General features: G+C 58.6%; 1 protein-coding gene across 7 annotated transcripts in view; it reads right to left on the minus strand.

The window, feature by feature from the left end:
* Positions 1-740: 740 nt before the first annotated feature.
* Positions 741-23,415, minus strand: part of CACNA1B (calcium voltage-gated channel subunit alpha1 B) — a 126,857-nt gene continuing 104,182 nt past the window's right edge. For 6 of the 7 annotated variants that reach the window (XM_053918422.1, XM_053918416.1, XM_053918431.1 and 3 more), the window contains 11 exons: positions 22,815-22,942; positions 18,243-18,339; positions 15,567-15,675; positions 9,652-9,759; positions 8,941-9,053; positions 7,924-8,051; positions 5,842-5,980; positions 5,579-5,695; positions 4,473-4,680; positions 3,966-4,210; positions 741-3,665 (listed from right to left, as the gene is read on the minus strand). In XM_053918422.1, the coding sequence (XP_053774397.1) occupies positions 3,135-3,665; positions 3,966-4,210; positions 4,473-4,680; positions 5,579-5,695; positions 5,842-5,980; positions 7,924-8,051; positions 8,941-9,053; positions 9,652-9,759; positions 15,567-15,675; positions 18,243-18,339; positions 22,815-22,942 (1,923 nt within the window). In that variant the 3' untranslated portion in view covers positions 741-3,134. The remainder of the gene's footprint in view (positions 3,666-3,965; positions 4,211-4,472; positions 4,681-5,578; positions 5,696-5,841; positions 5,981-7,923; positions 8,052-8,940; positions 9,054-9,651; positions 9,760-15,566; positions 15,676-18,242; positions 18,340-22,814; positions 22,943-23,415) is intronic. The other variant, XM_053918418.2, reaches the window with a different exon arrangement.

The following is a 23,415-nucleotide window of genomic DNA, read 5'->3' on the forward strand; positions in this document are numbered from 1 at the left end:
AACTATACCCTCAGGAGGTGTGGGCCCCCTATGTTTGGTCCCCAGCAAGCGTAGGGGAGGTGGGGGGTGTTACTGCAGCCTCCCTATATGGAGGGGCAGGTATTCCAGATTAGCCCAGTAGTTGGCAAGTGAGGTGGTATCCTTGGTGGCCAGCACTCAGGTGGTGTTCTGAAGTTCAACGCTAGATGGCAGCAGATGAGAGCTTTTCCTCCTGAACTCTGCTCAGGTGTGTTTACAGGTTGTACCAGAGATGGCAGCAGAGAATAGTAACTTTTTATGATGGCTTACACTCAGGTGTTACTCACTGGCTGCCCACTAGATGGCTGCAGATGGGAGGAGCCGGTCACAGACAGACACACAGTGTACATCCAGGAAGGGCAGGTCCACACAGCGGTTGCCAGGGGCTCAGCGCAGGGGAAAGAGCGGTGACAGCTGAGTGGTAGGGGTTCCCCGTGCAGCAAAGGTTCTGGAACTAAATGGTTCAACCCACCCTCCCCATGCACTCCTAACTCTCCACGAGGCCTTATCTAGGCTCCTCCTGCCTCCATCAACCCGGTAGTCACCCCGATTCTCAGCCTGGTCGTGGTGCCGCCAAGTTCTCATTCCTTCTGCACCCTCCTCACCACACACGGCTGCCCGTGCGCCCACAGAGACGCCTCGGTCCTGGGACTCACTGTCCTCCGGCTCCTGCACCCCTCACACACACACCCAGCAGCTTGGTGGGGTTTTGTGTTTTCGTTTTTTGCTAAGTTTTATTTTAATTCAAGGACTTTGCTTCATACAAAATGTCAATGTAGAAACAATAGCAGAATCCAAAGTTGGGTTGATAAATATCACTCAAGCAGCAAACTAGTCAATCACAGAACTTTGTTAAAAGTGAGTCCCAGTTGTGTTGCGTGGTTGGGACTTCTGTTTTTTTTTTTAACACTGTTCTTAAATATAAAGTTTTGCAACAAACTTTTGATTTATATCAAATATAATTAAAAATTAACAAATGATTACATTGTATCAAAAAGTACGAAGATATACATTATCATGCACATACTTGCATACTGTATATATGTATAAATTTTACATGCGCACGCAACTGGTTCAAACTACGGCCACTGCTTAAAGGGTTCCAGTGCAGACAAGTGGTTGACGCATTCCAAGTTTGGCAGCTCACTGAGGTTGTGGGGGAACGTGAGGCTGAAAAGAGACGGTGCAGAGAGACGAAACCCTAAGTCAGGAAAACGAGACACACAGTGTCAGCCCCCACGCCCTGCACTTTTCACCCTTCCAATGTCTAGAGGCAGCAGCTGTGGCTCTGCACAGAAGGAGCACACTCAAAATAACGGGCTGGGGGACCAGAGAATTCCTCTGCTTTGCGACAGGTCGCAGTGCTCCCACGCACAGTCCAGGCTCCGCTTCAGCTGTATTGGATCGGAGCAAAGTACTCGGTTACCTGACAGTTTCAGGATTGTGCCTTCCAGTAAGGAAACTATAAAATGGTTTGGTCACAATCGTGCTGAAACCCCAGAACAGGTGGCGGTCTTGTGTTTTATTTCTAGTAAATGTGTGTCTTTTGTTGCATAGCCCTATGGGGGGACAGCATCCACTCACCGTGACACCTCCACATACAGACACACACACACACACCACACACCGTTTCTTCACGGTGAATCGTGGGTACAAGGCAGTGGGGACACACACGACGCAGCAAATATCGTTGACATTTCAAAACACGGAGGCCACACTGGAATCTGCTGTCTAAACTCTTAGTCTCTCAGGCTTCATGTTCCACTACGGTCTTTCCTTCAGAGAGTGGCCAGCAGCTGGATTTTGCTCTTCCTGCCTGCGTCAGAGTCGGAGTGGAGCTCCACCTGCCCCTGTGCGGCTGCTGGAGCCAAGGTTCTCCTTCTTGGGTCACTTTCTCCAAGTTCTGAGCTCAGTTCAGTTGGCCCTCCTGCCCAAGGAGCCCCGTCCAGCCCCTACTCCAACGTGCCCCCCCTCTCTCCCATCTGGTGTGAAAAGACACATTCACCACCACAGGTTCTGCTGGGCAGGCGTCCATCCCTGAGGGTCAGTGTGGACCAGACTGTAAACGCCCCACACAGCACCCACTTCTCGGCACTTTCCGGAAACCTTCCATGTCAGAGGGAGCTGGGAAAGGGAAAAGTTCCCTCACCGCCAGCCACTCCGTCCGCTGGATGTGGGCTGTGTGCTCTCGGCTGACGGCAGCTTTCTACTTGGTTGCCAGGTTGCCGTGTAGAACAGCAACCACACACCCAAGCAGGGTTCACACAGCCGCACGTCACCGCCCCCAGGAGCCTGGCACCAGAGGGCTTGGAGGTCAGGCACTTGGTCAAGAGCAGCGGGAGCCAGAGGTCAGGGGGGAGGAGGACCATCTGGACTGGACAGAAGCAAGTCTCCTCACGCCAGTCACAGAACATCGCGAGGAGCGGAGATCTTCCCACGGGTCTGAACTCTTGCAGTCATGCCGACATCTCCGTCCCCGGTAGCTGGTCTCTGTTTTTCTAGGTTGAGTATACAGAATTGACAAAAGAGCAACAGAGGTTGCGATTAAAAACCAAAACCGAGTTTCCCAGATTTGGTCCCTTGCAGGATGGACGGTGTCTGGGGAGGACAGAGCGTTGGACATACTGAGTCCACTTGTTGTTTAAGATTCAAAGAACCATGCAGGATGCGTGTCCTCAGGACGCAGATGAGACCTGTGGCACCACAGGCGGGCCCCGTGGCTGCTGCTCTGTTGTCGCCTTGGCACTGAGGTCTCGCTGCTGCCGCTTCACACCACACGCAGTAAGAAAGGCCGCGCCTCGAGGCCAGACCTCCTCCAGGGCCCACGCAGCTCCCCAGGTGCCGGGGTCCATCCCCAACGGTTTGGACTCGCACGGCCCTGCTCAGCACACACACCTTGTGTGGGGTCCATGATAAGTGACCCAGAAAGGGAGCATGAGGGGACAGAGAGCCATAGACCGTGACACAAGGGCGTGAGTCCACCCAGTGGAAAACAGGAGAGGAGCTGCTGCTGCCTCAGTTTCCCCGAGCGTCCCAGGAGCCCAGCATAGATGATAAAACTCATCCACGGGAACGAGGCCCACTGGCGGGTATGTGGCGAAGGGGCCGCGGTGCGCCTAGCACCAGTGGTCTTGGTCGGGGTGGTGGTAGCTGTGCCGCGCACGGCTGCCCGAGCTGAGGCCTAGAGTGCAGTGGTAGCCGTTGGGCACGCGGCGCAGGGGGTGGGACTGGGAGGTCAGGGAGGACACATAGGAAGTCCGGGAGGAGCGGCCTGAGTTGGTGGCCACAGCCTCCTCAAAGGTGAGCACATCCTCAGGCTGAGGGTGGGAAGTGGCCTCACTGTCCAGGCGCTGCCCCAGGTAAGGGTCGGAGCCAATCCGAGAGCTGGGGACCAGGGGCTGGCTGAGGGGGTCTCTCTGGAGCAGGGCATTGTGTTCAGAAAGGCCTCGGCTCAGCCGGCCAGGGGAGAAGGCAGGCAGGCTGGTCTGAGCCCCAGCGAAATGCACGGGCGAGGAATTGGCTGTCTTGTAGGTGATGCTGGGGCGCGGTGTCAGCGGGGTCTGGGGGAGCTGCCTCCGCCCGCCGCGGCCAGGAGTACTAGCACCAGATGTGGACAGCAGGGGGCTCCCATTCACTGACCCACCACCCTAAAGGAAAAGGGGACACAGCAGGTGCAGTGAGCCACCTGGCAGGGACAGGCTGGGGGGGGGGGGGGGGGCGGGTGCAGGGAGGCAGAGGTGTGGCTAGGCTCCAGTTGCTGGTTGGGGAATGGCAGGTGCGGGGAGGGGACAAAGGCCAGTCTGTCCAGGTCGGGTGGGAAGGAGTAGAAAAGCCAGAGGGGAAGAAGTCAGGTGGGGAGGGGCTCGGACTTGGACCTGGGAACAGGGACTGAAGGGGCACCAGGCCAGGTGTTGAGGGGAGAAGCAGCCTCGGCTGCCTGGGCAAACCTGTCTTGGGGGTCCTGGCTCCGGCCCGGCCGTGGGCGACGTGGGGTGGCTGCTGAGGGAGGGCCTGTGCTGCAGGGGCTCCCGGCCCCCAAAGCGGTCACAGGAGTAGAAGCGCTGCTTCTCTGAGGAGGAGGAGGAGGGCTGCCTGCGCTCCTGGGACCGGCCCCGTTCTTGCCTGCGCTCCCGCCGGCCACCCACAGGTGCGTCTCCAGGGGGCGGCCCTGGCCCCGCAGTGCTGCTGGGTGCTGGTCCAGGGAGAGGAGAAATCGCCCACTGAGCCAGGCAGGGGGCAGATGCCCTCACCCCAGACCCAGTACCCAGGCCAGCAGAGGGTCCCAGGGGAGGGGCTGGGGTGGGCAATCCTGCCTGGTGGCCAGAGCTGGGACACATGCCTGTGCTCAGGGCTGTTAGGGGGGTTGTGAGGCACAGAAATCTGAGGGTCCTGCCCCCCTCAAGCTGTCACACCCCAAGCTCAGGCCACTGCCACTCGAGGACCCTCACACGCACCTCCATCAGCATCCGCTGACAGGCTGGGCCCCTTCTCCAGGGACTTCTGCTTCCGGTCCCTGCGGCGGTGGCAGCGATGGTGGTGGTGGGTGGCAGCCTGGCCAGTGGGTGCACGGCCCAGGGGGCCATGGCCGAGAGGAGCCACGTGGGAGCGCTGGGGTGCCAGTGTGGAGATGGAGCGCTTCATGGGGCTGGCGTCCGAGGCCGGCTGCATGGGGACAGGGGAGTGCCCACCCTGAGAGAGGCCTGGGGAGGCTCCCGGCGGGGCACACAGCAAAACAGCCCCTTGGGAGGACCGGCCCCCAGGGTTCGCTGGGTGCCTACCTGCCCCGCCCCACCCCACCTGAGACCACCCTGTGTGCCAGAGCATCTGCACAGGGCGCTGTGCCTGGAGGTGTCCTGCCTCCCCAGCCAGGTGGTGCCTAGAGGAACCCTTGGGGGCAGTGGGAACAGACAGGAGAACATGGACACTGGAAAGGACAGAGCCACCGAGGGAGCAAGAGTGATGTTACTAGAATCAAGAACAGATTAACTGTATGGAAATCAGAAACCACGAGAGGGAGAGCTTGGCAGGGCTCTCTGAGAACTGCACGCAGCCACCGACCCTGAGGGTCCAGCAGCAGTGCCCCCTGACATGGCCTCAGGTCTGCAGACCCCTCCCTGTGTCCTTATGAGAGGGGCTCAGCCCAGGAAACCCGGCGTCCAGCCCCTGCCAGGGCCTCCTGCTCCGCCAACAAAGGGCCCACAAGGAGCAGGGGCTGGAGGGGCGTCGCCTCTAGTATCCAGAGAAAGACGAGCCAGGCCACCCCCAGAGCCGGGAGGGTGGGCTCAAAGACACAAAGGGAAAGGGTGGTGGGAGGTGGGAGGCACCAGGGCATTTTATAGGGTAGGAGGGGACTGGGGAGGGAGGGAGGAAAGGCTGGGTCAAGGATGCAGGCTTCGTGCGCCACAGCTAGGTAGGGGGCTCTAGAGACCAGCACTGCCTTCTGGGGGTGCCCGACGGGGTTGGTAGTGTCCAGACAGCTGCAAAGCTGAGGAGACTCCAGGCCAGGTCTCCTCATCCCTCCCCACCTCACCTCCATCATCCGAACTCCCAGACCACCCACCTGTGTCCCTGCTGCCAGACGGGGCATGGAGGCGGCTCGACCCTGGCTCTCCAGCCCAGGTTGGGGCTCCCCGTCAGGGCCCCTCAGGGCCAGGCTCTGCGTCTGGACGTCCACAGCCTGGGGGTACAGTGGTCCCACCAAGTCACACCCACCATGGATCCCAGCCTCACCTTCTTCCTAGCCCCTCCCCTAATCCATCTGGTCTCCTCCACCCTCATCCCCTCCTGTCTCATGCCCACCCCCTGCCCCGGGGGCCTCCTCACTGGTCTTCCCGACTGCATCACGGGGATCTCTGTGGAGTGGCCACGCTCCAGGGGGGTCCTCGCCTCATAGGGCACCTCCTGGGCCCTCTGGGTGGTGCCCCAGGAAACAGACTCTTTCATGCCGCTCTCGTGGGTTTGCCTGTGGAGAAGAGAGGCTTTGCTCTGTCGGCTCTGAGGTCTGAGCAGCACAAAATGTTCATCCAGGACCGGGCTCCATTTGCCAGGAAACTGCACCCCCTCATGTGCAGGTGCTTCTGAGCAGGTGCACAGGGAGGGGTGTGGAGCCAGTGCTGGGGCTCCTGTGTGCAGCGGGGCAGGGACAGGCCCATGTGTGTGCAGCGTGCGGAACGCAAAGCAGCCGAGACATCCCGCCCACAGCGGCCACACACCCTCCAGAGGCTCCGCGTCCTCACCTCCAGGCTCGTCGGCTCCTCCGACCTCCCTGATCCCCCTCATATCGGGACTCCAGGGCCACCCCTTGGGGGGCCTTCCATGGCACACACATGGCACCTGCTGGCTCCTCCCCCTTCAGTGTCTGTCTTTCTGATCACGTCTCCCAAGTGGCATCAAAACTGCCTGGATTCTGCTGGCTCGTGCCTGGTGAAGCACTGCTCATGCCTCCCATCGCCCCGGCCACGTGGCACCGTCACACTGAGTCCAGAGGTGGACCTGATGGCCTCCGCTGGCTACCCTGACAGCCACACTGCTGTCCCTGGGGTTTCCTCCTCTCCCCGGAGTTGCCAGCCTCCCCTGCAGCCTGCGGTCCTGTGCACCCACACTCCCCAGAGTCTGCGCTACTGAGAACAGCGGTTCTTAGGGGACCGCTCCCAGTTCTGGTAGGGTTCCCTCAGGGTTCTGTGGGGGCTTCCCCTGCAGTGTCGCCCCCACCCCGCAACTTCAGGCCTGGAGGATGGGGCCCATGGAGAGGCCTGGATACCTCTGCCCTAGCCTTCCTCTCGGGCCCTCCCCACAAGGATGAGCCCAGAACCCAGATGCGAAAATCAGCTGCTGTGGGCTGGGCAGCCCCAAAGGAGCCGGCCCAGGCCTAGCCCCAGACACGGCCAGGCTGGCCCTGAAACTGAAAGAAGCGATGGGCCACAGAGCTGCAGCAGTCTGTTACTCGGCTGAAACTGCCGGGCTCACTGTCCACGAACCAAAACACCACTTGAAAGAAGAATGTAAAACGCAAGAAGAACCCGGAGCCCTCTCTGTACCTGCTGCGCCAGCCTTGCCCCCTTGAGAACAGCAGGCTGGGGGTCAGGCCCCACTCAGCCCTGGCAGGGTCAGACACAGCTCACGTCCCTGCCTGGGCCAGTGGGGTACTTGCAGACAGGGGGCCTCCACTGGCCCGGGCCCTGGCTGGAAGGGCCCTGCCCTCACGCGGAGCCCAGGCTGGCCGCTCGCAGCCACCTCGCGGCTGTCTGCCGCGCACGAACTGAGGCTGTCTCATCGCATCGCTTGGTCTGGGGGTTCTTTACCCAGCACCATTGTGGCGAGAGTTGCGTGACACAGGGCATCTTGCCAGTCTGTCTGGGGAACACAGTTGCTTCAGAATTCAATAGCAGAATGGAGATGTGAGAGAGAGAAGCATCTCAAAGGAGGCAGGGAGATCAGAGCGCTGACAGGCCATCGACAGAACGGGGTGAGGACCCGAGGTGGAAACAAGTAATTTCTTAGCAGTCTGCAGGCGGCCAGGTCCAGTGCGGAAGGGGAGGCCCAGCCCCTTGCCAGACAATGACCCGGGCACTCGTGGTGGGAGGTGACAGCCAGGACCGGGAGGTGTCTAATCACAGTTCTCAAAGCTGTCAAAGGCACCTGTCTGATGCCAGGGGGCATAGTTCAAAGTTCACCACAAAAACTGCCGCATCTGGACTAGCTTGCAGTGGACTCACACGAACACCTAGCTGGAGGCGAGCACAGGGCCAGTCCCAAGAGCTGTGACGGGCCCTGAGGACCCCCTGTCCTGAGTGCTGCCCAGGGGAGCCCCTCAGAGTGGGGAGGTAGAGAAACCAGGAGCTTAGCTTTCCTCCACACTGTCAGCCCTGTGCTGCCCGGGACTCACAGCCCCCACCCAGAACTCACACGGCTCCGCCGTTGCTGAGCGAGGCTGAGCTCTTCTGCTGAAGGAAAACCCGGGCTCCTCGGAGCACAGCCGGCTGCGTCTGCTCCAGGGTGGCCTTCAGAGGGTGAAACAGGGACACAGGGCCCATCTGCAGAAGGGGTGCAGGGAGAAGCAGTGCTCTGAGGGCTGGGGCGACTCCTCTGCCCCACAGGGCCTCTGCAACCTGCTCCCAGCACAGTCTGTAAGTGACTTCAGGAAAGCCACTTCACTTCCCGGAGCTTCAGCTTCCCTGCCTACGAAGTAGGGGACTCGATGTGATCACCACAGCAAAAGGGGTTCCTCTTAGTGCCACCTCGAATTGCCTGACAGAGGCCACGGGAGCTCCGGGCAGCAGAATTCTGAGGAGGTTTTGGGGGTGGGTATTCAGTGGCAGGTGGGGAGTGGAGGGCTGTCATGGGCGCCAGACGCTTCCCTTCCCCACGTGGGCAAAGGTCCCGGAAGCTCCAAACACCAGACCACTTGCTAGACAGCCCATGGCTGGTCATTGGCTGTGTGGGGAAGGCGTCACCTTCGGAGAGTGACATCAGACGAAGGACCCCAAATCACCCCAGTCAGCGCCACAAGTGGAACAAATGGAGACCCTGGGCCATCAGTCGGGATCTCTTTGGTCCCTGCCTGGGCCCAGGGGGCTTGAGCTCTCCTTGCACCTCCCAGAACGATCTCCGCACATGCCCTTTGCGGCGTTTCTTCCACCACTCACGACCTCGGTGCTGCCGCGGGCCCATCCTCAGCCCTCTTACCCGCTGCCCCTGCACGTGAGCACCCTGAGTCAGGGGCTGCTCAAAGCCACCAGCAGCCAGCTCCAGGGACTCATAAAGGCTAGACAAGGTTCCTGACTTTGGGGCCAGAGAGGTGGCTGAAAGAGCCTCTCTTCCTTTTCCCGCTGCGCTTTCCGGAGCAGGGGGTGGCTCCCACTGTGCTCAGGCGCTGGGAGGGTGCCAGAGTCCCAGTGATTTCCTGGAGGTCCCGGCTGGTACCTGGGACAGGCCTCCTGGAGCCTGGTGAATTTGGTCTCTGCTGGTCTTGTTCTGCTTGTAGAAGTCGAATATCATCAGCGCTGCGTAGACTTTCCCAACCGTCATCTCGTCAGCTGGAGGGAAGAGCAGGCAAGGGGGAGAAGACAGAGGTCCGAGCTTGGAGGAGACAGGAACAGAGAAGCCACAGAAAACGTGGGGCATAGTGGGGGGAGGAAACAAGCCCCCCAGAGGACTAGTGGACACACTCAGGCAGGAGCGTGTGTTTCGGTCAAAGGGACTCATCGCCGGACCCCCAGCAGAGCCTCCAGACCTGGCCACGCCCCACCTGGAGCACACTAACCCACGCCCCACCAGCCCCGCTCCAGCAAGTCTCCTCCCAACCAAGGGCAGTCAGAGTTTATCTTTAGCACCACATCGTTTTTGGCAACTCTGACTGTTGGGGGCCCCCTTGTCTTTTCTCTGGGTTGTGTGAAGTCAATTCCCCACACCGAGAGTTTGGGTGACTTTGCTCCACAGCGCACGCCACGCCACCTTCTCCCGTGACTCCTGGGTGCTGACTTTAAAGACCAGTTTTCCCTGCAGGTAGAAACCGAGTCTAGACTCTTGAGAAGGTGAGCCCACTTCTCCAAGGCCACTGGACATCACTCTGCCCAGGCCGCCCTGCCCTGCCTCCGGGTGGGAAGTGAAAGGGAGACTGTTGCCCTCACTTACGTTTATGGGGTGGCACCAGTAAGTCCAGGGTCTTCTGGGGCAGGTTGGCCCACACGGAGGAAATCTCCTTCCTCAATTCTGCATCACACTGGTGCTGCTTCGTGCCGGCTGGGGCAGGGCAGGGTGGGAGTGGAAGAGGGGTGTAAGTGCCCCCCTGTAGTCCCCTTGGGAAACAGGCAGAGCTGGGCAGGCAGGGGAGACATGACGTAGGGGAGGTGGGGCCGTGGAGGCCGGTCAGAGCTGCCCCTGCTGGGACTGGTGTCTGGTGCGTGGGGTGGGAGAAGGGGGCACTGGGACTGGGGAGGGGCATGGTAATGTCCACACACTCACCTATCCACTCACTAAGGCACATGGAGCACCCACCCCACATCAGGGACTGTTACCGGTGACAGAACAAAACCAAAGGAGCCGCCCCGGAAGGAACCTGACTGTGGCCCACAGGGCGGGAGGGACACCTTCACAGTTCGGTGTGGTGGGGAGAGGTACAGCCAAGGGGTAGGGAGGACAACTGTCAGGAGGCCGCAGTTTGGGGCAGGGTGGTTGGGAGAGGCCCCACGAGCAGGTGGCACGTGTTTGTAAGACCCTGAAAGCAGAGGAACCAGCTCTACTATCGCCACGGGGGCCAGGCGGCCAGCGTCAGAGCAGGAGACGCAGCGCGGACGCAGAGACAAAAGGCAGGGAATGGAATGCGCCTGTCGACCTTCTCCTGGCATCGGGCTCATTGAGGCTTCCTCTGCGTGCAGGAAGACTCCCCTTCTCAGTCATCCCACCCCACAGATTCCTGGGAACACATGTGGTGCAGCACCCACCACCACAACCACGTCGTGCGACACGGCACCACTGCCCACGTCCCTCAGACCCTCCACTGGCCCTCGGCCATCACTGGTGAGCTTCCCGTGTCCGTCACGTTGCCTTCTGCAGGGCATCGCACCAATGACATCCCACACGTTTCGGCTTCGGGCTCCGACTTCCTTCACTCGGCAGGATATATGTGAGGTGCCCATGTCATGGGACGTGCCAGCAGTCCGTCCCTGTGTGCCACTGAGCGCTAGCTCCCGGCACAGACAGACCACACACAACGGGTCCGCTCACTTGACAGACATCTGCGGTGTTTGCAGTGTGGGGCAATCATGACTGAAGCGACAGCCCTTCACATCCGGGCTTCCGTGCAGATGCTTCCCCTTCACCCACCGTTTATCGCTCTGATGACTGCTGACGCCGAGTACCTCCGCATGTCTTCACCGGCCTCCACGCATCTTCTCTGGTGATGTGTCTGTTAAAGTCATTTGCCTGTTTATTGGGTTGTTTATCTTCTTATTGCTGGAAACCATTCCTATATCACTGTGCTTTTCACAGATATTTTCTCTGAGTCTTTGGCCTGCCATTTTATTTTGTTAAATATCTTCTGAGAAGCAAGTTTTTAATTTTGAAGAAGTTCAATTTATCAATTTTTTCTTATATGGCTCATGCTTTTTGTATCTTAAAATAATCTTTGCGAAACTCAAAACTGCCAGGATTTTCCTCCTGTTTTCTTTGGGGGGTTTGTGATTTTATGTGGATGTCTATGGTCCAGGTCTATGAACCCAGGTGATTTTTGTCAAAGGTGAAAGGGACATGCTACAAACTGAATGGTATCCCCTTCACATGTTCAAGCATTGACCCCCCCCCCCCCCCCCCCCCGTGTGACTGTGTTTGGGCCGAGGAGGAGGGAATTAAGGTGAATTGAGGTCCTAGGGGCGGGGACCTGGCCCACAGGGCTGGTGTCCTCAGGAGGAAAGAGTGTGCACACTCGCCATGTGCTCTGAGAGGAAAGGCCACGTGGGGGTGGAGCCTGGGAAGGCAGTCGGGCACAGGCCAGAAGGCCCGGAAGGAAACCTGCCCTCCCGGAATCCTGATCTTGGCCTCCAGCCTCCAGACTATGAGAAACGAGTTTTTGTGTTTAAGCCGCCCAGTGCTGGTATTTCGTTACGGCCACCCAAGCTGAGGAAGACAGTGAACGTCCAGGCTTAAAAAAGTAGTTGGCACATAACTGTCTGAATTTCTCTAGCACCATCTGTTTTAAAAAATTGTCTTTTCTCCATTAAGTGTCTTTGCAACATCACTGCAAACCAGCTGACTCTGTAAGGGTGAGCCCCTTCCTGGAGCCGCTGCTGCCCCCCTCCCCCACCCCGTCTCATCCCCAGCACTGCACGTCTCCCTCAGTGCAGCTTTATAAAAGTCTCTGGCTCAGGCAGGTGGGTTTTCCAACTTCGTTCTTTTCAAAATTGTTTCTGTTGCTCAAGTTCTTCTGCTTTTCTACATACCTTTTAGATTTGGTTTATAATTTCTACCCAGAAAGCCTGTTTTCATTTTGACTGGGATAACATTAATTCTACTGATCAGTAACAGAAGAATTGACACCCTAACGATACCGAGTCTCCTGATGCATGAGCACAACATCCAGCTTGATTTGTTCAGGTCTTCGATGCCTTTAGTCAATGTTTTTAAATTTGCAGCATACAAATATACATATTTTTTAAAGTTTCCTGCAATAAGGGAGATTTCATGTTTTGGGTGTGATTTTAATGGAATTTTGTTCCAATATCAATTGTTACCTGATATCCTGTGACCTTGCTATACTCACAGACTAGTTTTAGTAACATTTTTATGGCTTAAAACAATAAAAACTTGTCTCAGTTCTGGAGACCATAAGCTCAAAGTGAAGGTCTCAGCAGAGCTGTGCTCCCTCCAATGAGGGAGCATGAAGAGCCTGGTCTCTTCTTAGCTTCTGGTGGTTCCCACAAATCCTTGGGATTCCTTGGCTTGCAGCTGCCTCAGTTTTATTAACGTTTCATTAGACTTTGTGGGATTTTCCTCATAGATAATCATGTCAATTGTGAATAGAGAGTTTTACTTTTTCCTTCCCGATAGCTACACCTCATTTCTTTTTCTTGGCTTGTTACAATGGCTAGGACCTCAAGTGCGATGCTGGACAGACATGGCGACAGCAGACATCCTTGCTGTGCTCTTGACCTCGGAAGAAAAGGAGTCAGTCATTCTCTGTTAAGTACGCCATTAGCTGTAGGGTTTTCACCGGTACCCTTTAGCAGAATGAGAGGATTTCCTTGAATTTCCAGTTTGTATAAAGTTATTAAAACCATGTTTGTTTAGTTTTGTCAAATGCTTTTTCTGCATCAATTGAGATGATCATATAGTTTTTTATTTTCTGATGGATTACATCGTATTCATCGGTTTTCACATTGAAAACAAGCTTGCATTCCTGGGACGAACCCTGCTTTTGTCAAGTACTATTTTATAATGTGCGTGTGTGCAGCTGGACTCAGTTTGCTACAATTATGTTAAAGGTTTTTGTATCTGTGTTCATGAGAAATGTTGGTCTGCGATTTTTTCCCTACAAGGTCTGTCTGGAAAGAGTCCAGCCATTGTTAATATAACGAGAACAGTTTGTGTGACACCGGTGTAACCTGGCAGCCAAGGAGAGTGGACTATGAGCATGTGCGAACAATGACGACTTCACTGTACTAGTCAGCGGGGGCGGTAGACGCTGCTGAGTGAGCACGTGTACTGTGTGGCTGTCACATTCAAAATGACTGAGTAAGTAGAGCAACGAATCTGTACCAAATTTTGAGTTAAGCTTGAACATTCCTCTGCAGGAACTATTTGGATGATTCAGAAGGCCACAGCTATGGGCAACTGGTGATTGGCAGCTTCCGCTCATGCATCACATCTCATGAGGAGTTTTTTGGCAAAACATCAAATCACCCAGGTGACTCAGCCCCACTACAGCCCAGATTTGGCACCTGCAACTTCAGCCTTTTCCCCAAACTGAAATTACCTTTGAAAGGGAAGAGATTTCAGATCATTGATGAGATTCAGGAAAATACGATGGGGCAGCTGGTGGCCATTGGGAGAGCTGTGTGAGGTCTCAAGGTGCCTACTTGGAAGGGGACTGAGGCGTCATCGTCCCATGCGTGGTGTTCCTTGTGTCTTCAGTAACTGTCTCTACTTTTCACAGTACGTGGCTGGGTTCTTTCTGGACAGACCTAATGTCTTTGTTGTTTTGATTGCAGAAATAATGCTGGCCTTGTAAAATAAGTTGAGAAACACCTGTTTTTCTTCTTTCTGGAAGAGTTTGTATGGAATTGGCAGTATTTCCTCCTTAAATGAATGTTTGGCAGACTTCACTGAGGGAACTAACTGGGCCTGGGATTTTCTTTGTTGGAAGGTTTTTAACTATGAAATTAATTTAATAAATATAGTACCACTCAGGTCCTTATATTTTAGGTCACCTATTCTTGAATAAGCTTGATAGTTTGTGTCAAGGAGTTTTCCTATTTCCTTCGAGTTCCAGGCTTTGACATCTCGTCGTTCGTAGCATTCCACCCACTCAGTGCCGGCGGGGCCTGCAGCGATGTTGCCTCTTTCACTCTTAATGTTGTTTTCATATCCTCTCTGTTTTTATCCATCTAGATAGAGGTCTGTCAATTTTATGAGCTTGATTTTTCACTTGATGGTTCTGGCTGTCAAATTGTAGGAGGGCTGAGGGGGCAAGAGCGCCGCAGCCCAGCAGAGGCTGGCGGACGGCAGCCTGGACCAGGAGGTGCCATAGGAGAAGGCAGAAAAGTGAACATATTCTGGATGTACTTTGAAGGTAGAATCAGAAGAAGTGATAAGAGGTCAGATATTGGTCAGAAATGAGGTAAAAAACAAAAGAGAAGACATGGCCAACATTTTCGTCTAGAGCCCCTGGAAGAACAGTTTGCACTGAGGGGCCGGGAAGACCACGAGGACTCTCTGGAGCTCAAGTTCGAGCAAGTGAGCTTTGGAAACTTATCAGGCCTCCAAGAGCAGAGGGTACACAACCTGGGATGCAGAGACCGGGAGTTCAGGAGGTGGCCTGAACTAGCCACACGGAATGGGGAGAGCAAACTGGAATTCACAGAGCTCAGAGCCACGGGAATAGATGGAAACGACAGAGACAGCCGTCAGAGACTGGGGAACCAGCTGAACCAGAAGAGCCACAAAGGGGGTCAGAGAAGAGGGAGTGAGAGCTGAGAAGATGCTGCAGACAGGTCTGTGTGGTGAAGGCTGAGATGGCGGAGGTCAAGGGGTGCTTAACGAGAGCAGTCGTGCGGTGCTGTGGTGACAGCCGGCTGCCGACTGGGACAGAGAGACCAGAGACAACACACACCAGCCTCTCAAGGAGCAGTTCGCTATGAAGGAAGGAAGACAAGTAGGGAAGTCGATAGATGGGAAGAGAAGAATTTTTAAAGATGGGAGACATAATAGCTCGTTCATGTACCAATACAGACAATGCAGTGCAGACAGAAAGGTGACAAGGCAAGACGCAGAGCAGATGATGGGGACAGGACCTCATGTGCAAGGCAGAGACTGGCCTGGACTCACCCGTCACAGGAGTCAGCCGAGCTCAAGGGTACAAGTGCAGGGAGGAGGGAGTGTGGGGGACAGGGGTGGTGCAGGCCCCCCTCTGGTGACTCCAATGTTCTGTGTGAAGGGGAAACTGTCATCACACAAGGGTGAGGGTGGGGAGCACGCGCTAGAGCTTCGTTCTCTCTTCCACTTGGCACAAGCTCAGGAGAGGGCCTGACGTTGACCTGGGCCTGATGGGGGGCAGGCGGGAGTGGTGTGGGCCACAGGCGCGGGGCCGGGTTGCACTCCAGCTGCAATTGGCAGTGGCCTGGGCGATCTGGACCGGCCATTTCATTTCATTGCCCCTCAGTGTCTTGCACAAAAAGGGAGTGCGTGCTGCAGAGCTGGCGTGCAGGGCGGTTATCAGGGAACAAAGCCAGTGCCCCGGCCAGAGGTGCCCCCATACCCCTCCCTGCCCCCCACCTTGGGGGGCGGCTCTGAAGGGCCCTGCCTCAGCTCCCCTGCCCCAAGGCGACTGTGCTCACCTGGAGCCAGTTTGATGTCCAGTGCGGTCCGGATGAGGGCCATCAGCGTGGATGTGAAGTGGACAGTCATGTCCTCGTTGGAAATGGGCATGTTCATGCGAACCAGGCGCTGGGGACAAGGAGGACAGGTCAAGACCAGGCCTCCTGGGAGCCCCACCACAGGGCCATTCAGTGCTGGAGGCCCCTGGAGGTGACTCCTGCAGGTGCCTGGGACAGAAAGGTCGGATAGAGGGGCGTTTTGCCAGCATTACCACTCACCCCTGACTCCTCCCTCCCCTGAGCTGAGCTGAGGGCTCTACTGGCTGCAGAAAAGCACAGGTCCAGGTAAGGACTCACACCCTGGGGCCGGCCAGCTCTAAAAAACAGGTTTCCTCAGCTGAGGACCTCCCCACCCTCTGGCCATGGCAGGGTGGAGGCGCACTGCCATGCCTGGGCGCAGGGATCTGGGCTGCTGACTAAGGCTGCTGTGCTCTGGGACAACCCACAGACAGGAGGGGAGATTCCTGTCCTTACTCCGCTGCCAACCCCATCCCTTCCAGCCACAGCCTGGAGCCCAGACAAGGGGGGGTGGGTGGTCGAGAGCGCAGCCTGGGCAGCATCCCTCAGCCCTAAGAAGGCTCTGCTCTCACCAGCCAGCCAGGGGGCCTGGAAGAGAGACCAGGTCCAGGTGGGCAGACCCGGAAGCGCTGGGACTGCATGGGCCTTGGGCCCAGCCAGCTGTGGGGGTGGGGGTGGGGGTGGTTCAGCAGGGACAGGCTCGGGCGGTTCTACAGGAATACAAGTCCTCTGACCAGCTGGGGGCAGTGCCCCTGCAGGTGCGAAGTCCCCTTTCCCCTCCTCAGTCTCCAAGCACAGAGCACTTGGGTCTGTGCCACATACAGGGCCCGAGGCTTGGAGGACTTACATACTCTCCAGGAGGCACAGGGGCACAGGTGTGTCTACAACATCCCGAGCACTAAGGGGCACCACATCCCACCTGTCCTTTCCCAGCATCCTCTGGACCCTTCCACAGAGTGGGAGCTAGAGATGGGGGCACAGGGCCCTCCCTGTGTCTGCTGACCCTCTGCCCCAGCACTGCCCAGCATCCTGGCCCAATTTAATCTTCAGCCTGATGGAGCACGTGCCTGCAGACACAAACCCAGACCCTGTCCTGAATGCTGGCAAAGGCCCACCTGGACATCCGATCACAGTCCCAGGACCTCACATGGTGCCTGCGTGGTGCACACCAGGAAGCACGGCTTCCTGGAGCATGGCGTCCCTGCAAAGTCGCTGGATGGCAGTGGGAGAGGCAGGGGAGGTCCTCTCCAGGGGACTCAGGGGTCACAGAACCACAGAGGAGCAAAGCAGGAGATTTCCAAGAGAGGAGGGTTCTGTCCAGGGCACCTTCCCCCAGAGGGCCTGGAATCTCAGCGAGCAGCAGAGAACCGAAGCCCATACAGATAGGCCTCCGCGCACTGGGTCTATACCCTCTTGGCTACAGCGCCTGTGCATCTCCTGCCCCTCCCCAGCTCGCTGAGCCCGTCCGCCCCTCCACCCTGGTCTCTTCATGCTCAGAACTTTGAAGTTGGCCAGCATAGCTGGGGTGGGGCTCCAAGGCCACCATGGGCCCTGTGTCCCCCCTGACCCTGGTATTGGTGTGGACAGAGCTCTCCTTCTTGGGGACAAGGCTGTGGTGTTGCATGCAGGGCCTCCAGGAAGCCAGATGCTCATGCCAGGCAGGGGAGCTGAGGGAGACACCAGAGGCACCCACTCCGCCCCCAAAGGCTGTGCTGGGCCAGGCGGCAGACAGGACAGAAGCAGAGCTCAGAGACAGGGAGCGTGGACAGCACCAGACAGACAGAAGCTCTGGTGGGAAGCTCACTCAGAGAGAGGGAGATAGCAGGAAGGCTCCAGACACATGCTGGTCATTTGCTGGGGGCACAGGGCTGTGGGAGGGCTTTTGGGGGGTGGGTGCTGCAGGGTACCAGGGGGTGACAGGATGCATGGGCGGGTGGGAGCAGGCTCGGGGTTGGGGCCATGTGAGGAGGGGAACCTGAAGGGGTCCCTCAGTTTACCCCCTTCCTGCAGCTCAGCCAGCTGCATCCGCAGTGATGGGGGTGGAGAGGGGGGCATCACAGGGCCACCTGGGCCTGAGGCTGCTCCCTCTGTAGTGACCTTTGTAGGATGCCTCTCCTCGACCTTCTTCCCCTTAAGGCCACCGTGGGCCCACAAGGCCCTTCACATGCTTGTTTTTTTTTGAGGCTGCGGCCGCCAGGCCTGGGACACCTGCAGGTATGTGGCTGGGTGGCTTTCCCACAGCAGACCCCTCTCTCCAGGGAGGCCCAAGGATGGGACTGTGCCCAGAACAGAAGACTCTGCCACACAGGCCGGCCTGCGCTCTCATTCCAGGAAGGACAGGGAGGGAGCGAGGGCAGGGGACAAATCTGTCTCTGTCTCCCTGAGCCTCTCAGGGCTCCCGGGGCTACCCTTGGGCCACCCTGGGGCCAAGGGGCCGGTGCAGAGACACCACTGTGGTATCTGTGTCCTTCTGTCTGGGAAGGAAGCGGAGATGGCTGGGGCAGAGAAAACAAACAGTGAGACAGCAGAGTGGCAGACAGACAGACGGACAAGCCCCAACAGGAGATGGGAGACCAGCCCCAGCACAGACAGCCTCTGGGGAGCAGGGTCAGGGTCTACCTTGTACGCCACTCGTGCAGGGCATTTCTTTCCCAGCCCCAGGGGCGGGGACATGTGTTTCAGCATCTCAAACATGTCACTGTACGTGATGCGCCCACTGGAGGCCCGGCCCAGGGAGGCAGAGGCAGAGGGTCCACGGGAGGGGGTGGGGGGCGGGAGGAAGCAGAAAAGAAAACAGATCCATTAACCGGTGTCGGAGTGAATGTCAGAAGTATGGTCGCAAAAGGAGGGCCTCTCTGCTCCACTCGGTCCCTCCTGCCCCCACCCCCTGCACTCCAGCCCTGCACCAAGTGGGCAGGTGGCATCAAGCTAATGAGCATGGAGGGGTGAGGAAGGGCTGCATCGGGACGCCTTTGGGTTGTCAACGTCGGCTTCACGCTTTCAGAAACCACGGGTGCACCGAATCAGAGAAGAGCCGCTTCCCGAGCAGGGAGCAGGTCGGCAGGGCTGCAGGACCAGAGGCTGGCCCAGAGCCGCTGTGGACACCCAGCTCCCCTTAGCGCTCGGGTTGCTTCCAAGTGAGCCAGCAGGCTAAAAACGGAGGAGAGTCTGAAACAAGCAGGAGAGCTAGAGCGGAGCTGCGCTGTACCGCAGGGAGCCCCGGGGCTCCAGACACGCTGGACAAGGCAGGCCCTGCTCCAAGCCCAGAGACGCCCGAAGCCAGCCCAGGGCAGGGCTGGGCAGGACATGGGGGCTGCGGGTGGGCACGGGGTGGGGGCAGCAACCCCTGCCCCCTCCTCACACTGCGCCAGGGGTAGGGCGGGGACCAGCACGCGGCTACGGCTCCAGATTCGGCAGAGTGTCTGGTGGCCAGTAACCATCTCTTCCCCAGGGAGACAGGCCTGAGGCCTCACCACCACCCATGGGACCCGCCTATAGGACTTGTGTGAGACACAGTCATGTTCTGGCCACTGGGCCTGGCCCTCTGCCCAGGGCTCCCAGACTCAGCCTGCAGGTCAGTCCAGAGGGGAGGCAGGAGGGCCCTCTCCGTCCTCTGCACCCCCAGGGACCAGACACCCCAGGGTTGTTGTGCTCTTTGGACCCAGAGGGGCAGCAGCTACTGGTCTGCTCGTGTCCATGGCCTCTCCTCTGGACCCTGGGCCTCCAGTTTCTCTGACCATCAGCCCACCCTCGAGAGCTGGAGGGTGGGGTGGGGGTAGCTGGGCGAGACCTGGCTCTCCACCCAGCAGCCAGCGGTGGAGCTCACTGCCCAGCCCGAAAGCGCTGTGCACGCAGCGTTGCAGGCTGTCTGTCCCCACCAGTTGGAGGGTCAGGGAGGTTAGCCGGGGACCAAAGCGTCCAGGAGTTGTAGTGCGGGGCGGGGTGGGGTGGGGCGGGAGGACAGAGGTGCGGTGTCCTCACCCCCAAACCAGGCAGGGAGTGTGTGCTGTGTTGGCTTCGGGCAGGGAGGAGTATGTCAGATGGAGGCTCTGAAGTTGCAAACCTTGTAGGCCAACCTACGAGGGCACTTCTTCCCTAAGCCAACGGGTGGCGCAATACAACGCAACAAACTGTACATATCCTTATAATGAATCCGGCAACTGGAAAGGAAACGTTACAGGTTACGCAACCGAGGCTCAGTTGCCCGACCCGCCGCCCGCCTGACCTGCTGGGTGCTGGACAGGCAGCTCCCTGGTGGGGCCCGGGGCAGGGGGAGCCAGGGGGGTGGGGGCCGGGGCGGGGTGCCCCCGGAGCAGGGCCAGGAGCAGTCTGTGAGCTCTGCACACACAAAACCACCTGGCGGTGCTCACGGGCCCCCTGGCAGTAAGCTCTCTAGAACCCAGGGGGCTCTCCAGACAGTCCCTGCCTCCCTGAGCCAGAGCCCTCCCCTGGAACCTGGGGTCCTGCAAAGGATCCCCACGCCCCAAGGTTGGCTTCTATTCCCTGCACCATGTCCTCTCAGTCGGATTAGCTCCTAACATGAGACCTCACTTCTGGAACCAGGGTGGAAAGAGCAGGTCCCACTCTGGCCTCGCCCCTGTCTCCTCCAGTTCTGGCCTCATCTCTCTGCTGCCACCAAACCCCTCAGGTACCACATCAAAACTGTGGGCCTGACACTGTCGCTCGGACTCAAACGCTGTCCCCATGGTCTACAAAACAAGGTCAAAGCTGCTTGTTTCACCCACTTTCAAGGCCTCTCTCACCTCCAGCCACCGTTTGCTACAGTCTCTCCCTTTAGCCAGACTCGCTCAGCTTCCATCACCTGCACCTGCAGCTCTGGGGCTCCGTCCACCTATCCACCATCCTGCCGCTGTCACTTGGGGTCAGACCCCACCCACTCTGACTCACCCTCCTCAGACACACCCCGGCCTCGCAAGCTGGCTCCTCTCTCCAGAGACCCCATGGACACCGGGCCCCAGTGCACCAGATGCTCATCATGCTCCCTGCACAAGTGGACGTGCGTCAGGATGAGCTGCTGCAGCTCAGGAGGGCACGGCTGGGATGCCCCTTCGAGTCCACACTCAGCACAAAGCTGGGGCGCAACAGCAGGGGTGGGGTGGGGACAGAAAGCAGGGGCTCCGAGCCTTCTCCTCTCCCCCAGCATGCATGCATGTGTGCACATGGCACACTAACACATAGGCACTCACACGCAGCGCACACACGCACATGCAGCTACACACGTGCACACGTGTGCAGTTGTGTGCACATTCACACAGCCACACAGGTGGAAACACACACAGAAACTCCACAGAGTCCTGCTGCTGTTTCAGAATCTCCCCAAGAAGGACCCAGCAGAGTGGTTCCCTGGGAGCTGAAGGGGACCGCACCCTGGCAGCTGTCACAGAGGCCAGTGAGCCTCCAAGCACCATCGGTTCTGCTCCGAGGCCTCTGCTGGGCCTTCCCTCCTGGCATCTGAAGCCACCTGTGTTTCTAGCCCCAGCCCCGTGGGAACGGCAAGGTGTTCGAACCTCTGCTTTGGGTGGACCGTGGGTCCTGTGGGGTGCTGGTGGGCCACTCTGTGCTGGGGCTTCCGCTGGGCTGCTAGCTCCCCCACTGGCACTTCCTTGTCCCTGTCCCTGACGGCCATGCCCTCCCAAGGCCCCAGCCTTGCACAGGGGAGTTCTGTGCATGAGCGCCAGCCATTCTGGCCGGGGTCGCTTCCTGGGCATCCTGCTCTGTTCCACCTGCGCTGCCAGGGGGTCCCTGGCTTGCTGTTCACACCGACCTGGAAGTGCCCTCCGCCCTGCAGGCCTACACTGACCTGCCTTTGCCTGTTAGCCCAAGTCCCACCCCAAACAATCTGTTTCTGCAACACAGCCTCCTCCAGAGGAAACATGCCTGGAAACAACAGTGTCCCTATGGCCATGTTGGGGTGAGTCTCCTGCTGGCACTGCAGTCTGGGCAGCCTGTGTCCGAGAGGTGCCGGACCTGGGTGCAGCCACCCTGCCCTCCGACCCCACGTGGCTTCCTGACCAGAGAACCTGTGACGGCCCCTCAGTCAGGAGAACAGGCCTCTCTGATCCACGGACTCGCCCTCTTGCACCACGAAACGTGGCTCGAGGCAGTGCCTGTGTCCCACTGGATGAGAGCCGAAGGGTTTTCACCACAATGGGAAACACCCCGAGGCACTGCCGGGGCCTCCAGGACAGGGCTGAAGGAAGAGGGCCTCACTTGGCACCTTCAGGGAGCTTGGCTGATGAGGGGGTGTGGGGCCTGGGGGCTGGGAGTCAGGAGCACCGTCTACGTGTGGAGCTTCCACCCAGAGGAAGGCGGGTACAGCCCCGGTGCTCGCTCACCACAGGGGCGTGAGCCCCTGCCTCAGGCCTCGGCCACACAGGGGCCCCAAGAGGACAGGGCAGGACACGTGTGCGGGCCTGTCCGTACCTGGGAGCCCAGTCTCCCGGCCCCTCCCTGCCTTCACTCCACCACTTTCCTGAGGCGTGAACGAATGAAGACACAGGTGAATGAGTGAGGATGCACACACAGGTGGGCGGGGAGTCACACGTGAGTGCGCCATGGGTGTGCGGGACTCTCCCAGGAAACACGATCTCAAACCAGCTTCTAACCCCAAACCATCTTCATGAGACCCTTGCTCCTCCTGGAAACGAAGCCCCTCACTCACGCGACAGACACAGTCTTTCTACCACACCAAAACACACACAGCGCCCTCCCTGGCAGCTCATCACATCTCAGTAAAAGCTCACCAAGCGCCCACTACTTGCAGCCTGAACTGCAGACACAGAGGGGCACATTGGCTCCTGCCCCAGAGAGAGAGGGCAGAGCGCCTGCGCCCGCTGGAACAACGCCCTGGGGCCCATGGAGGCCTCCGAGCTCCCGGAGGGACAAGGTGGCCTAGGAGAGGGTCCCCTGCTGTCTCCACGACCCCTTATGCGATGGGCCACCCAGTAAGGGCCCTGAGCCTCACAAATGCCCCAAAAGTGTTTTGTGACCCCTAAGTAACATCCTAAGGTCTCAGCTGAGGGTTCAAAGAGGATTTCTGAGTGTGGGGAGCTTCTACAAGTGCAGGGAGAGTGAGAAGGAGAGCACCATCTCAGATGGAGACAGAGCCCTATCCCCCAGGGAGCGGGGACCCTGGGCCCCAAGACCTGTGGAGCAGGGCTCCTCACTCACCATGCAGCGGGGTCGTACTCGGCCCAGACCCTGATGAACTCGTCCAGGTGGTGAGGCCCTAGGATGGAAGAGTCCCGCGTAAGGTACTCAAAATTGTCCATGATCACAGCCACAAAGAGGTTCAACATCTGCAGGACAGGAAGGAGAAGAAGTGACACACAGGGACCTCAGCCTGCCCTCCCGGCACCCCTGGCACCCTGGCACCACAGCACCACAGACTCCAGACGACGCCTGTGGGGAACATCAAGGAGGCAGAGGTCAATCAACTGAGCAGGAGCCTGTCCGGACCGTCTCCCTGCCTCCTGGGGCCCACTGCTCCTCCCCCACCAGCCCCTCTGCTCCTCCTCCAACCGGCTCCTCCCCCTCACTGCTCCTCCCCCACCGGCCCCTCTGCTCCTCCTCCAACCGGCTCCTCCCCCTCACTGCTCCTCCCCCACCGGCCCCTCTGCTCCTCCTCCAACCGGCTCCTCCCCCTCACTGCTCCTCCCCCACCGGCCCCTCTGCTCCTCCTCCAACCGGCTCCTCCCCCTCACTGCTCCTCCCCCACCGGCCCCTCTGCTCCTCCTCCAACCGGCTCCTCCCCCTCACTGCTCCTCCCCCA

This window comes from Desmodus rotundus, chromosome 1, assembly GCF_022682495.2.
Source record: "Desmodus rotundus isolate HL8 chromosome 1, HLdesRot8A.1, whole genome shotgun sequence".
NCBI lineage: Eukaryota > Metazoa > Chordata > Mammalia > Chiroptera > Phyllostomidae > Desmodus > Desmodus rotundus.